Here is a 14013-nt window from a genome sequence, read left to right on the forward strand (position 1 = left end):
AATAATTGCTAGTTCAAGTATAAAATTAGCTACACACTATAATAGAGAAGCATTTTATATTCCTTCTTTATTTATGTTTAAGTATTTACATACAGGTCCAGGATCAGATTAATATTGGAAATACCTTCTCGCCTTCATTTATTACATTTGTTCTTCGTGTTAGTTTTGTACAAGTAATTTAAATTTAAAATTAAATATAACTTTTAATTTAAAAAATCAAATTTTCAGTAGTGGAAAAATACTAGTAGATTTTATTTTTTAGCAAATTTATAATTGGAATTAAGGTTTTTAACTAAATACGACTTAGTCGTCAAAGATCCAGTTATTTCTTTTGTTTTAATAGTTTTATGACAACATTTTAAATTTTTATAATTTATTACGTGTATTACTCTACATAAAAAATATACGGTATAACTATGGCTGTGCTGGCTTAGGAAATTTTTGTCACACTAGAAGCTTACGATAGTTCTGCTTGTATTTCTTCTAAAAATAATTTAGCAAAAACCTAGAAACCTAAAGCAGAAAGGATGTCACTAAGCATATTCTTTTCAGATAAAAATACTAGTTTTTGAATAGTATTTTGCTAAAATAAGTTTCTTTTTTTTAATGTTCTCATCTGTCTATAAATGAATGTAAGATCGTAGTAGGTATTAAAAGCTTGCCGCTTCTTTCAACACACAACGAAAAATGTTAGTTTATAAAAAAATGGTTTTACTGATTACCCGTATAGATAAAAATTGGTACTTTTCAGAAATTTCATGGAAATGAAATAATTAAGTGGGGCAAATTCCAATTCCAGAACCATCTGTGATCCTACACTCTTTTATAAACAGTCCGTAGAAACTTATCCCATTACTATAACAACTATTTTGAACAAGACTCAAAATCCAAAAACAAAAAGTCGTAAGTCAAATTGGTTTAGTCAAACAAATTTTTCGGATCGTTGTATACATATCGTAACATTTTTTAATAATTTTTTTAAAAATCTTAGATTTTTTCGATGCTTTTAAGCATTGGTCAAATTTCGATACCTGGAATAACTGCGGAATCATTAGCATTAACTACAGAGTGTCCCAACTAAAATTTGCACTAGCTGAAATCTCTAATTTCGTCTAAGTTTAGAAAAAATGCTGAAACAGCTCAATTTTATACCAAATTTTATCTTTCAAAGTTTTTTCTGCATCTCTTTGGCGCCCAGAGCTACCACTTAAAAAATTTAAATGGCAAGATGGGTCGAGTGACACATCATTTTAAAGTTGTCTATGCAACCATGTACTTTTTTATAATTTTGGCTGATTTATTGTGTAGAATCATGAAATTGATTTATGGTCATTAATATTTTGAAAATTGTTAATCTTCAACCTCGTTCAAAATTTAAACGTTTTTTGCCATGAACGGATTTAGAAATAATATTTGCGCTAATGATGTTACTTTAAAGTAACAAACCACTATTTAAAACATTTAAATAGCAAATACTATTTTTTTCACTTTTAAACGATTTCTTTTAGAGAACATTGACTAGTTGCTGTGAGAGGAAATAAAAGTAGTTATGAGAAAACAAATCATTTTAACTAATGTATTGCTAAAATGATGTCCACCCCCAATTTCCAGAAAATGGTACAATAGATTTTTAAAAACAGTAGTCCAGATATGATAGCATCTCTGAGTCCGTCAATACCAAAAAATTTTTCCAAAAGCTAACTGAGAGCATTTTACACTGACAATTTTGAAAATTTTAATGAAACTTAAACTTCAAAATTCTCAACAAGAAATCGTTCAAAAGTGAAAAAAAGGACATAGTTGCATCAACAATGAAATCATCTTCAAAATGAACTAGACCCTTCTTCCTGTCATTTAAATTTTTTAAAGGGGTAGCTATGAGCTCAGAAAGCATGCATAAATAACTTTAAAACTAAGAAAAAATTTAGTCCAACTTTAAACTAAAATTGCAGCAGTTTTTAAAAACTTGGTCGAGATTGAAAATTTCAGGGAATGCAAATTTTAGTTGGGACACCCGGTATATTAAGCTAGTATCATTGAAAAGCCCTTTTCACTTTCTATCTTTTGAAAAAAAGATTGTTGTCGAGCGACTAACAGTTTTCCAGTAAATGCAAAAATATTTCCTTTGAAAAATAGAAAACTACTACAAATTTTGCGCTTTTATCGAAGCCAATCCATTTCATGGGTCACTTTAGACATAACTTATACATAAGTGTAGTTAAAAACATCCAAACATCCAAAAAAATCCAAGTTCTCGAATAGTTTTGCCCTAGTTGAGAAAATAAGAAAAAAAAAATATTCCTCTATACATAACAGCAGCCTTAAACATAATGCGTACTTTTTCGCCTAATATTTTTCCGTTTGGCCGCAACTTACGCTTTGAAAAATTGATTTTTTACGAGATATGTCTTTGAAATCGAGATCTAAAAAGTGGAAAGTACAACAAGTTTTCTTGTTTTTTTATTTGTAAACTATAGCAAAAATCAAAACAAACTTCGAATTAAGCTTAATTATCATTTATTAAACGGTTCCGGAATTTTTATTTTTTCACTAGGACAAAACTGTTTCGTTAGGTAAATTTTTTCGGATCACTCTAATACATACTGTATCTACGAAATTTTCATCAAATTAAAAAAAAACACTATTCTGCGACTAATACTACGTATTTTATAAGAAAAATGCAATAATAAAGATAAAAATAGACCAAATTTATTTCAGTTGATAAATTGAAAACTATTACGAATTTTGCAGTTTTCCCAACGCCAATCGATTCATGAGATCATTTTACATGAATGTGGTCGAAAATATTGCAATATTGTTAAATAGTTTTGTCGTAATTGAATAAATAAAAAAATAAATCTGTGAACACAAACTGGCTACAAAAATAGATGTTTTTAAGTGTGTGTCTTAAATTCAATTTGAGATTAGATGAGATTGCACTTATAATAATAATGTATAATATTGATAAATAAAAAACCGAAAACATGTTAATAATAAATTCAATGTAACCATTCCATCAAAGTGGAGTTCTTAGGTTGAAAAACTTTTTTATATATGGGTTGGATTTTGTTTTTCAACTTTGGTCATGTTAATAATAATTGTTGAATCATTATTATAGTTTTATTCTCTAATTTTATGTTTTATTCATTTAACAGCTGTCTGAAGTGGTTCAAGTTCTAATGTTGAATATAGAAATAGAAAACTTTTAGAAGAGTATGCAAAAATTTGTTTATAACAATAATACTGAGTGTAATAATGATTTTGGTATTTAGTTTTTATTTCTCTGTTTCGGATGTCAGAGATAACTTGTCCCGGTCTTGTTATGATAAATTAACGTGAAATAATAATTATTTAGCTTGGAAAAGGCTTCTTCTTTGTTTATTAAATTAATTTATATACTATTTTTTGTTCTTTGTGTTTTTTTTAAAGAGGAATAAAATCTAATAGAGAAATATTTAATTTCTGTCATGTATTTTCAAAATATACACCTACTTAATTAAGTGCATTAGTTGGTTAAATAGTGTTTTATCTCATATTATCTAGCTAGTGTATTATTGATGTAAAATTTTTCATATTACCTACTTCTTGTAATTATTAACAACTGTGATAATATTCTATTCAATTTTTTATTTTTTCAATGTTTATTTATTAATATCACACTTTAACACCGTGTTAATTCAAATAACATGTTAATCCTGTAACAAGCATGTTATGTAAGCACTCAAAATATGATCTCTAGCCACATCCATTACTCCGCCAACTAGCGTCATGTCATGTCATAGAATACTCGTATTTGCTAATTAAAGAAGATTAAATGCCTAATGCTCCGCCATTGTTCGATACATATAGGTATTAAGCATTAACTAATTAAATAGGAGGTGATCCCTAATGAAAATTAAACTCTAAAAGCGAGCCACGAAGATAAGATTAATAATACGAAGTAGCCGACCGAGAAGTACGTATCAGCCCTGCATGTTTGTTCATCATCATAAATCTCAACACAAAGTGGATCACAAGCATCCTCTCGTAAAATCGGTGTATTTCAATGTGACACTGTAGCAAATATCGCATCATTTTTCTCGCGTTATTTGTCAAAGTCCGTGGCTTTTATGTCTGCATCTTCAGCTTTTCACGGATTTATTGCCAAGTGGTCATAAACATAGTTAAACACGCCAGAGGCGTAGTGAGCTAGGAAGAGTAGTACATACTTTGTACTTTTTTGTATATTTTTTATTTACAAGATCTTAAAATTACATGATTACATACATTTCTTCCACATGTAAGTAATTAAAAAAAAAATGAAATGCACCACTTTTTAATCAAATGATTTATAATAGTAGTTTATTATACAAGTAAAGACCAGTTGTTCATTATCTGCGAGTGATGTGTTTCTGAAACGAATCACAAGCAGATAATGCCAACTTTTCCTTACGTGTATAAAACAACGTTTTCTCTTATAGGTGCATTGAGAAATTTTTGTTAATTTTTTTCACCGATAGAATAAAAAATCACCAAATGGCCACTCTATTCTATTAGTAAGATAAAAAATAACTAAATCAAATAATGTACTGTATAATAATCACTTGTAGAATAAATGTACTACTTCTACTCGTATCTATGGAATAAGCAACAACATTATTAATACCTTAAGTATACAAGAATAATTTTTTTTTCTCGCTTTTGCTGTCGCAAAAGATGTAGTTTAAACTTATTCCATCTTAATTTTTGATACTATTAAATATTTGAACTTAGAAAAAACACTCGTTATTTGTAAACTGTCATTTCCTAAATAATTTTTGATTTATTTTTAGTTTTGTGAAAGATAAGCGACTAGTCGAGATTTTATTTTATTTTTATAAAATATCGTTCCTAATAAACTACTGCTTAGATGTGAATATTTGAGAAAAAAATATTTGCATGTCATTTTTGCAAATGATTTTTTTACATAGTTGAAACAACTCATTGTCTGGTTTATTCAATAAAATTTCACAAATTAGATTCTGAAAAGTTTTATTTATAAGTGTAGCAAATATAGATATTTAGTATTTCTAGTTGTCCAATAATAATGTATGTTGTTGAACATTGGTTCTAAAAAAGTCCTCGATTGTCAAATTGTTAATAAGAATTAGGTACGAGGAAAAAAATTGGAAGAAGAAGTTCGTTTTTCTGTAAACTTTGTAGATGTTCCACAATTATTAAATTATCCAAAAAAATTAAATATTATTTCTGTAGACGCATTTATGAACAGCTTGCGCTGTAGCCATTATCCTGGTTCTGAAATAATTTTAATATTTCACTTTTTAACAATGAAAAAAACTGATTCATATAATATTTCTAAAGTTTTTTGACTTTAGTCTTCCCAGTTTCAGGTTTTAAGTTAAGAAATTAAGCTGTACGTAGTCTTTTTTAATTTGGTGTTATATTTTTCTGGACGTAATAAACCCCATCTTGCAATGTTATTAACAAAATACGCATAAATTAAAAAAAATCAAAGAAAATTTCTAGTTGGCTACTTTTAAATATTAAAGTATCTAATGAAAAGATTATTTAATTTAATATACTTAGTTTCAGCAGTTTGGTTTCCTATAGAAATTAATCCTAAAACGGATTCTTTTACAATAATACGCATAAGTATTTGATGCAATATTTATTGAAAAATGTCACATATACAATGTGTTTGTAAATTATTCTTATCTAGTCGTCTGGTAATTTCCGATGTATAATTAGAAATGCTGCTTTGTAGAATTAATGACAGGCATTTAGACACCGAATATTACCATTTTCCAATTCAGAAATAGGTTTCGACAATAAAAGTGTTTTCTTGCATAGTGTAACAATTTAGTGGCTATTTTACGAAATTTTTAAAATTAATTAATTGATAATTTGTAAATTTCACAACTGACAGTTTTGACATTAATTGACAGAAAATTCTATTCAGCAAAGCGGCATAAATTTTTTTACATGTAAACTAATTTCAAAATTAACTAGATGAGAATAAAAACACATTATAGAAATACGAGTACTAAGCTCAAATGAACAGTTTTTGAATTATCTTCTGTAATAATATTAAAATAATGAAATAAAACAACTGACAGTACCTAATTTCATTAATCAGTTTGTATAAATATTGAATTTCAAAGTAACTGATAAGCTATTAACATCTATTTTCCAAAACATCTTTTAAAACAGATTCGTATTTCTGGATAATATAGTGTTAACAATATCAAGATTTTCAAAATTATTTTATTCGTTATGCCCCCGAAATCGCATGTTACAGAAAGTTAATAAAAGTGCAACGTTACCTCAATTAGTTTTACGTTTCAAAACCTTTCTACAAGCCGAAATTTTTTCGTTAATTATTTTTTAATTTTCTTCATAATTTTCTATTATGTCTTTTAATTAATTTTAATTGTATTCATCCAATCGTTGTAAATGAAACTAGAAGCATTTTATAGAATTTTGAGATAGTAGTAGGTGTTTTAATAAGAAAAAAAATTGTACATTCCTTTTATTACAAATTATTTATTTATATTTTGCTACATTTGTGGAATAGATAATAAATCAAAACGATAAATTATTATTATTATTTATTACATTATTGGCCGCAACACTTCGCAGAATAAATGATAATGATAAACACAATGACACTAACATAAGCCATAATAAGAAACAAAATTACAAAAACAAAAATTTGATAGTTACAATAATTATAATTGTCAATGAGGAATAATGTACCTACTTGGTGCAAAAAACTAAGTGATTTGACATAAGTTTAGTGAATAAACTACATAAGTAAACAATCCAATGTAAAAAAAATTAGAAAAAATTAATTAACAATTAAGTGAAAAATTAGAAATTATAAGTATAAGAAAAATCAAAACTAAAATATTCCACATAAGAGTAAAATGGATTTTTTACTAAAAAAACTTTTATTAGTAGATTTTTATCGCCAACCGTCAATAGATACATGCATTATAGCGATTTTCGGAAGTAAACAAACAAATAAATGCGCAAATGCGGCAGGTAAAATACTAATACCTGAGCTAATACTGATACTAAATATTTATTTATAGTAATAATAAACAACTGAAAACGCGATTATTTATAATTAAAGTTATGTTCTCATGTTGTTGATGTTTGTGTCGTGTGTTGTCATTTTAGTTCATCAAGTAGAAAATATAATATGAGAAGATAGTCAATGCACACCGCCTGAAATTCAGAAGAAGTTGCTAGAGACGTCTTTAGAAATTCTACAGTTGGCAATAAAATTTTGTATGTGCTACTTCAGTATAGTGTTTTTATCGAATTCGTGTGTTATTCGTTTCGCTCGCTTTAATCGCTTGGCACATAATCTCAGACTCGCTAGATAAAGAATTACTTTACTGACTTGGTACGTAAATAATTATTAAATAATAATTTTTGATATAGATAAAGTTTTGATATAGAGGTCAAGTACTGAGAAAATTGAAACAATAATGATAAACATAGTAATAGTAATCTTCTATAAAAAGTAAATAAAAAATATATAATATAACAATAAAAGATTACATTATGAGTCAGGAAAGTGGTTCTTTGCTTGACTAGGAGGCCTGTTGCAAAAAAAGAGAATGCTTTAGCGTATGAGTACTTCTGTAAGGCCTCCGAGTCAAGCTAAGACACTTTCCTGACGAGCTGATATATTACGTTTTTTCCGAAATCAACTGACAACTAGACAGTTTCCAGACTCACTTTGATCTTGAAATGAGTCTTGTATATATCGCAAAAGTGACTATTAGCTATTTCAAAACTATAAAAACGCCAACGTCGCATTTTACCGAATTATTTTTTTAAATAAAATTATCAAATAGGTATTAATGATGAGATCTCTTATTGAAAGTATATTAATTATATTACCTATTAGCTAATAGTTAGGTAAACTATTTTCTTCTGTTTTGTTTTTGAAAAAATATTTTCTTCTGTTGTAAAAACATTTTTTTAATAACTAACAAGGCTAACAATAACATTTATCAATAATATTCAAAAAACACAATCTTATTAATTTGAGTATCTAATAAAAATTTTAATTATTTTTATCTTTCGGGTATGGACTGGGAGATCTACAAGAACTATTTGAAATAATAAATTTATCTGAATCTATAAAAAATATCTGTTATATCTCATCATCTATTATATACCTACAAGGGTAACTAAAAACACGTATGCACATAAATTTTAGCTCCGGATTATAGAAGCGCCATTAATTTAATTCGCAATTAAATTTGTGAATAACAGATCACGTGACCAAAGCAATTTGGTTCGTCCATTCGCGTTGTTAACTTTTAACAACGAATTAAATTTTAATAAACCGGTCCTTAGAGTTACAGTAATTTGGTATAATTTTACCTTACAAACGTTTTGACTTGACAAATTAACTCTAATTGTGGATATGTAAAATATTCGTAAATAACTAATACGAGTATAAGAAAAAATTTGGTCAGTTGGTCTTGCCAGACGCATTTTCTGGAATTTAACGATTCTGGTTCAATTCTATTTTCAATGAAATTTTTCGTAAATAGTTTTCTTTTTTACATTTATAGTTTCTAGTAATTCTCCATTCGTGACCACATAAATCTCATACAAGCTCATTTTGATATCACGACAAATTTTTTGAATAATATAAACTCAGTTTAGACATTGTTTTTAAATCATGTGTGTATCAAAAATAAGATTTTTTGACAAAGCTCAGTTCATTTTTCAGGTAATTTAATTTGTTGAGCTTAAAAGACAACTTAATTCTCATTAACGCATTATAAATAAAATTGTGATTAGATAATTTTTTGTGATAAAACTCACCCTTCGTATGCTCCTGTCTTTGTTCCCTTTCCATCCATAGCCACCATGCCTTGGCCCTTGCCCACTTCGTGCGTATTCCAAAGGAGGCGACACTGGCCTCCCGTGGCGGTCCATCCAGGAACAGGTCTGTCGCATTTGCCAAGGGGCTCCTCCGCAAGTTAATCCCGAGGGAAGCGTGGGCGAGCGGACCGTCATGCTCAACTTCCGGCAGGATTTCAACATCTGGAACAAGTAGAAATTGGATGTTAAAGGTTCAAATGGGAATATTGCGTGCATCTATGGAAGTGAACAGTTAGCATGCTTGGAGCGATACCATCGGGAATATTGAGGTGCACCACTTCCTTCCCGGCAAATGCTCCTTCTGATATGTCAATACGCCAATTTCGTTTGCTTCATTCGTGTTTACGGAAACATCAAACAAGAAGGCTTGGCGTGTACTGCATTCGGAGTATTTGTGCGTGGTTTCTGGATCCCTCTCTTTGATCATTTACATTTAACTTTATTTAGTCTTCAGTCAAAGCAGAAAAGTGACTTTGCACCAACAAAAATGTTAAAGCTGGAGAAAGAAAGTCTTAGATCACTTTATGTAATGTAAACTTGGCGGCGAAACTAGATACTGAATTTATAGTTAAAAAGTCTTATTGGAAGCTGAGACTAGACCGAAAGAAGTTTGAAGTTCTTGCTTTTCGTTTAAATAGATTGATTTTTAACGATCCTTCCTTACTTAAAAACTCGCCAACTTGCGAGAAGTCGCCTTATTTTGGCATTTATTACTATGAAATAAACTGATTTCGTTAAAATGGTTAACTATTTTTTAATTTTGTTTTCTTAAAAATCGTTAATTTTATTTTATTTTCTCGTCTGAGAACAACTTCCTTATTTTGACGGTTGTTTCGTTAAAGTGTTTTGAGTTGGATAAAGTTTTTGTTTAGATCAGATCCCAAATCACTTAAAATTACATCAAACTGTTATATTTTGGAACTTGTGTTTAAATAAGTCGACTTTTAATGACTTATTTGCTCTTAAAAACAAACTAAATCTCAAAAAACGGGCCTCATTATTCGCTTAAAAATAAACCAAATTGGCTAGAAATACATCCAATAGCGCTTGTTTCTTGGGTGGGGCAACCTGATGAAATAAAAATCCTGAAATTTTACATACCAGCCTGTACGTTGATAAGGACCATTCTTGATTTTTATTAAATTTTTTTGTTAATAAATAAAGTCGTAGCAGTTTTGTGAGTTTTTGGGCACTAATTGTTAATATAACTAAAAAGTTTTTAGACCAAATGAATCCCTACCTGCTAGCTCATCGAATGCTGGTATCAGAATTATAAATTTATACTTGGTTGGTGAAATAATCGGTCTTTATTATTTAGAGGCGAACTAGACCGTGATTTATTAGAAGATGGTATAATTTGTCAGTTACCAGTAGCCGACCTTTTTGAAGCCCCTTATTTACAGTCTTGCAATAAAACTGATGCCTGCATTGAAATATCCCAACGAAATCTTTTACAATCTTACCCCAATTACAGTTCACATTGTCACCTAAATTTACGACGCCACAAGTAGCAACTCATAAATAAAAATAATTTTTAAAGTTAAAATGTAAAAGTGCGTTTACTTCAAAATCTGATTGGTATTTTTCTTCGCTAATTTCGTAAACAATTATCTGAAGTGAATACGCGTGGTTTAGTATAAAATTTAGAATTTGATTTTGGTCGAAAATTACTTTTTATTTAATTACTATTGTTTTCTGCAAGTGAAAAATTACCAAAAAATTAGGGGAGATATCCTTCGAATGTACAGTCAGGCGTGTAAAATGCAATATGTTTTTATTTAATTAGAAATCGCGATTTTCTTAGGTGCGCGATATTTCCAATGATTTCATAGTTAAAAATTTGTCAGAGAGTTTGCAAATAGTTTCATATCGCCTAGTTTTTGCATTAGATTTGTTTATATAAATGTTGATTTCTTAAGATTCCTTTCTTAACATAAACCAATCATCTTAAAAGCAAAGCAAATTAGCTACCTACCAGTGTCTTAAGAAATGTACCAAATCTTTTGGTAATTGTGCCCCATTTTGGACATTCGTTTCGTTCAAAAAACTTGTTTTTCAACTATTCTTCGCTTATCATTTATCAATGAGCCAAACTGCCTATAAATACATCAAACAGCGCTTGTTTTTTTTTTAATAATTCCCTGATTTCAAATTTGTCAGAGCGTTAAGAAAACAGAAAATACATAGTTCCAAATTGCCTAATTTTTGATTTCGTTTATACATGTTGATTTTTTTAAATTTGTTACTTAAACAAAACCAAATCATCTAGAAACGCATCGAACTGAGTTATTTTAGATCTCTTTCATTTGCCCAAAATAAGATTTTCCAAGATTCCCCACTTAAAATAATCTAAATCGTATGTAAAAACTTCAAAACAAGCAAAGCGAGCCAAATGGATTAGAAATACCTCAAATCGCTTTATTCCAATACGCTTAGAGACGACTGAAAATTTGTAACCCCACATCGCTTTACTATGGTTTCGTTAAAATACTACCTTCATTTCCAAAAATTCCCTCTCACATTTTTTAGAAACAAAATAAAAAACGTAAGCTTTCGCGGCTAGAGTCAGATGAAGATCTAGGTCTTTTTGGGTTAGACCGCGTCAATTCGGAAAATAATGTCAAATAATAATGATCTTCCTTAGAATCTCCCAATTTTTAAATTTGTTTACATTTGTAGATTCTTAAAATAATGACTCGCTTAAGACAAATGGCTTGTGAATACAAGATAATTCGTTTGGGATAAGTTTAAATTGCCTTATTGAAGTTGTTTTTACCGATTCTTCGCTTAAAAATGAACCAAATTGCCTAGAAAATCTAGAAATAGATGAAATAGTACTTGTTTCGTTGAAATATTAGGTTAATAGTTAATACAGACTGATCCAGAAATACTGAGTCTGTTGGCAACACATTTGAAAGTATTTGTGCTCGTAATTTGCAACACTGTAACCGAATTCGATTTCTCTTGACAATTATTTGACCTACAACCCCACAAGAATGTTAAATTGTTGTTAACTGAAAGAGTACTCCATTGGTATCCTTAAAAATTTAAGTCCAGTGTAGCCAACAGACTCAGTATTTCTGGATCAGTCTGTAGTTATCATTTTGTCCATGAGTGAGAGTAAAAATAATGTTGGGAAGCAAATGCGAAGGATTGATGCTTTGTTAAAGAATATTAATTTTTTATTATTATTTTAGTATTGTTGGTACAATCTGCACCCCCTTACTGCTCTTGGTCTCTGGGTATGCGCTATCCTTTTTGCAGATTCAGTTTTACGCACTGGTTTAGAAGAAAATCCTCAACACTTTCTTCAAACCCAGGATAAACGAGATTTTTTTTAAATATTTCCATTTTTATTACATTTTCTGATTCTTTTTGATTTCCTATAGATGATAGATCCACTAGAAGAATCCTGCTTTATTTTAATCATAATATTCTACGTATTTGTCTATGATTTATATTATAATTGGTAAAAATAGCTGTATTAAACAGTTTTTTGACGAAATGACGAAATCGAAGTTACTCCTTGAGCAACTTCGCAAAAACTTCAGTAAATACTTCACGATGAAGCAAATACTACAGATAATTGGAAGTTTCCATAGTATTGTCTTCTATATACCAAAGTACATAAAACAAACTCTGCAGTATTTACTTTTACTACTCACTTCAAGTATATTGTGAAGTAAATGCTACATTAGGTAGCATTTAGAAATAGTTTAAAAGTGCCTAATTTATATACAAAATTCTTTTATATGTATGTTGATTTTCAAATAACTTAAAAACATAATCTTAAGTTAAGTTAAAAAACTTAAAAACTTAGCAAGACAAATAAATAACCTGTAAAAACGTCAAACTGCGTTTTTCTGTAACTTTTAGGGTTTAAATAAGTCAATTTCCAACAACTTTTCTAATAAAAACATACCAAATCGGCTACAATCGCCAAATTTATACACTAGATTCCTTTAGTTATGTTGATTTCTTCAGATTTCTTAATTAGAAGAAACCAAATCACCAGGAAATATATCGAATTGTGTTATTTTGAATCTAGTTGAACCTTGTTAACTTATTTATCCATAAAAGTTAATTTTCCGACATTCAGCACTTAAAAACCATCCAAATTGCTTCTAAATACCTCAAAACATGCTGGAGTAGATAACTACATTCTTAACAATTTTTTATTTTTAAAGACGAACCTTAATATTGCAAATTATTTATTTTGGTTTCATTAAAATACATACATTTCCAATGATCCCTTTGAAAATGAAAATGAAAACTTTGCAATTTTTACACCAGATTCGTTAACAAATGTGGAATCATAATAATGATAACTAGCTTGCTACAAGCCAATTCGCTGGGGAAATTTTACTGAGTTAATTTTAAACTTGTTTCGTTTAATTAGGTTGATTTTTAATGATTCACCACTTGAATATCGTGTGACAATACCCCAAAACCGAAACAAATAAATCAAAAAGTTATTTTCAAAAACGGTTTGTCTTAAAACGAGTCCAATCGCATGGAAAAACCTCAAGTAATAAGGAAACTTGTCTCGTTCAAATAAATTGCGATTAAAAACGAGGCACATTGACTTGGAAATGCTTCATTCATCTTGTTTTGGTATTTATAGTTTTTCTAAAACCATCTAAGAACAGTTCAAATCGTCATCCCAACGATTTTTTGGTTAAAAACGAATAAAATCGTTTGAAAACAATTTTAAATCGTTTAATTTTACATTCGATATGTTAAAAATTATTTACTTAAAAACAAACCACATCGCTAATAACGTTCCAAAACGTTTATAAATAGTTTAGGGCGTTTCAGTTTGAATTTGAATTGTAGAAACAATCAAGATCAAGATTTCAAATCGCGTTATTTTAAAGCTTTTGCGTTAAAATACATCATTTTTCTTTTACAAATAGTTCAAGTCGTCTAATTTTAGATTTTTTAAATTATGATACCATATTTTTTAAAAAGATTATTGGTTGATACCCATCTAATCGTCTTGTCTAAAAATTTCTTTCGTTAGAATACGTTTCTTTTCACCAATTTCTCACTTGACATCGAGCCAAACCGATGAAGAATTTCAAACAGTCTTATTTTGGCGTTTATTTGGTTGAAATAATT

At 28.9% G+C, this 14013-nt stretch overlaps 1 protein-coding gene across 4 annotated transcripts in view; it reads right to left on the reverse strand.

Moving 5' to 3' along the window:
* dysc (dyschronic) overlaps positions 1-14013 on the reverse strand; it is a 154647-nt gene that overhangs the window by 78464 nt on the left and 62170 nt on the right. For all 4 annotated transcript variants that reach the window (XM_064356601.1, XM_064356602.1, XM_064356600.1 and 1 more), the window contains exon 5: positions 8833-9054. In XM_064356601.1, coding sequence (XP_064212671.1) covers positions 8833-9054 — 222 coding nt within the window. The remainder of the gene's footprint in view (positions 1-8832; positions 9055-14013) is intronic.

This window comes from Tribolium castaneum, chromosome 5 (assembly GCF_031307605.1).
Source record: "Tribolium castaneum strain GA2 chromosome 5, icTriCast1.1, whole genome shotgun sequence".
NCBI classification, from domain to species: domain Eukaryota; kingdom Metazoa; phylum Arthropoda; class Insecta; order Coleoptera; family Tenebrionidae; genus Tribolium; species Tribolium castaneum.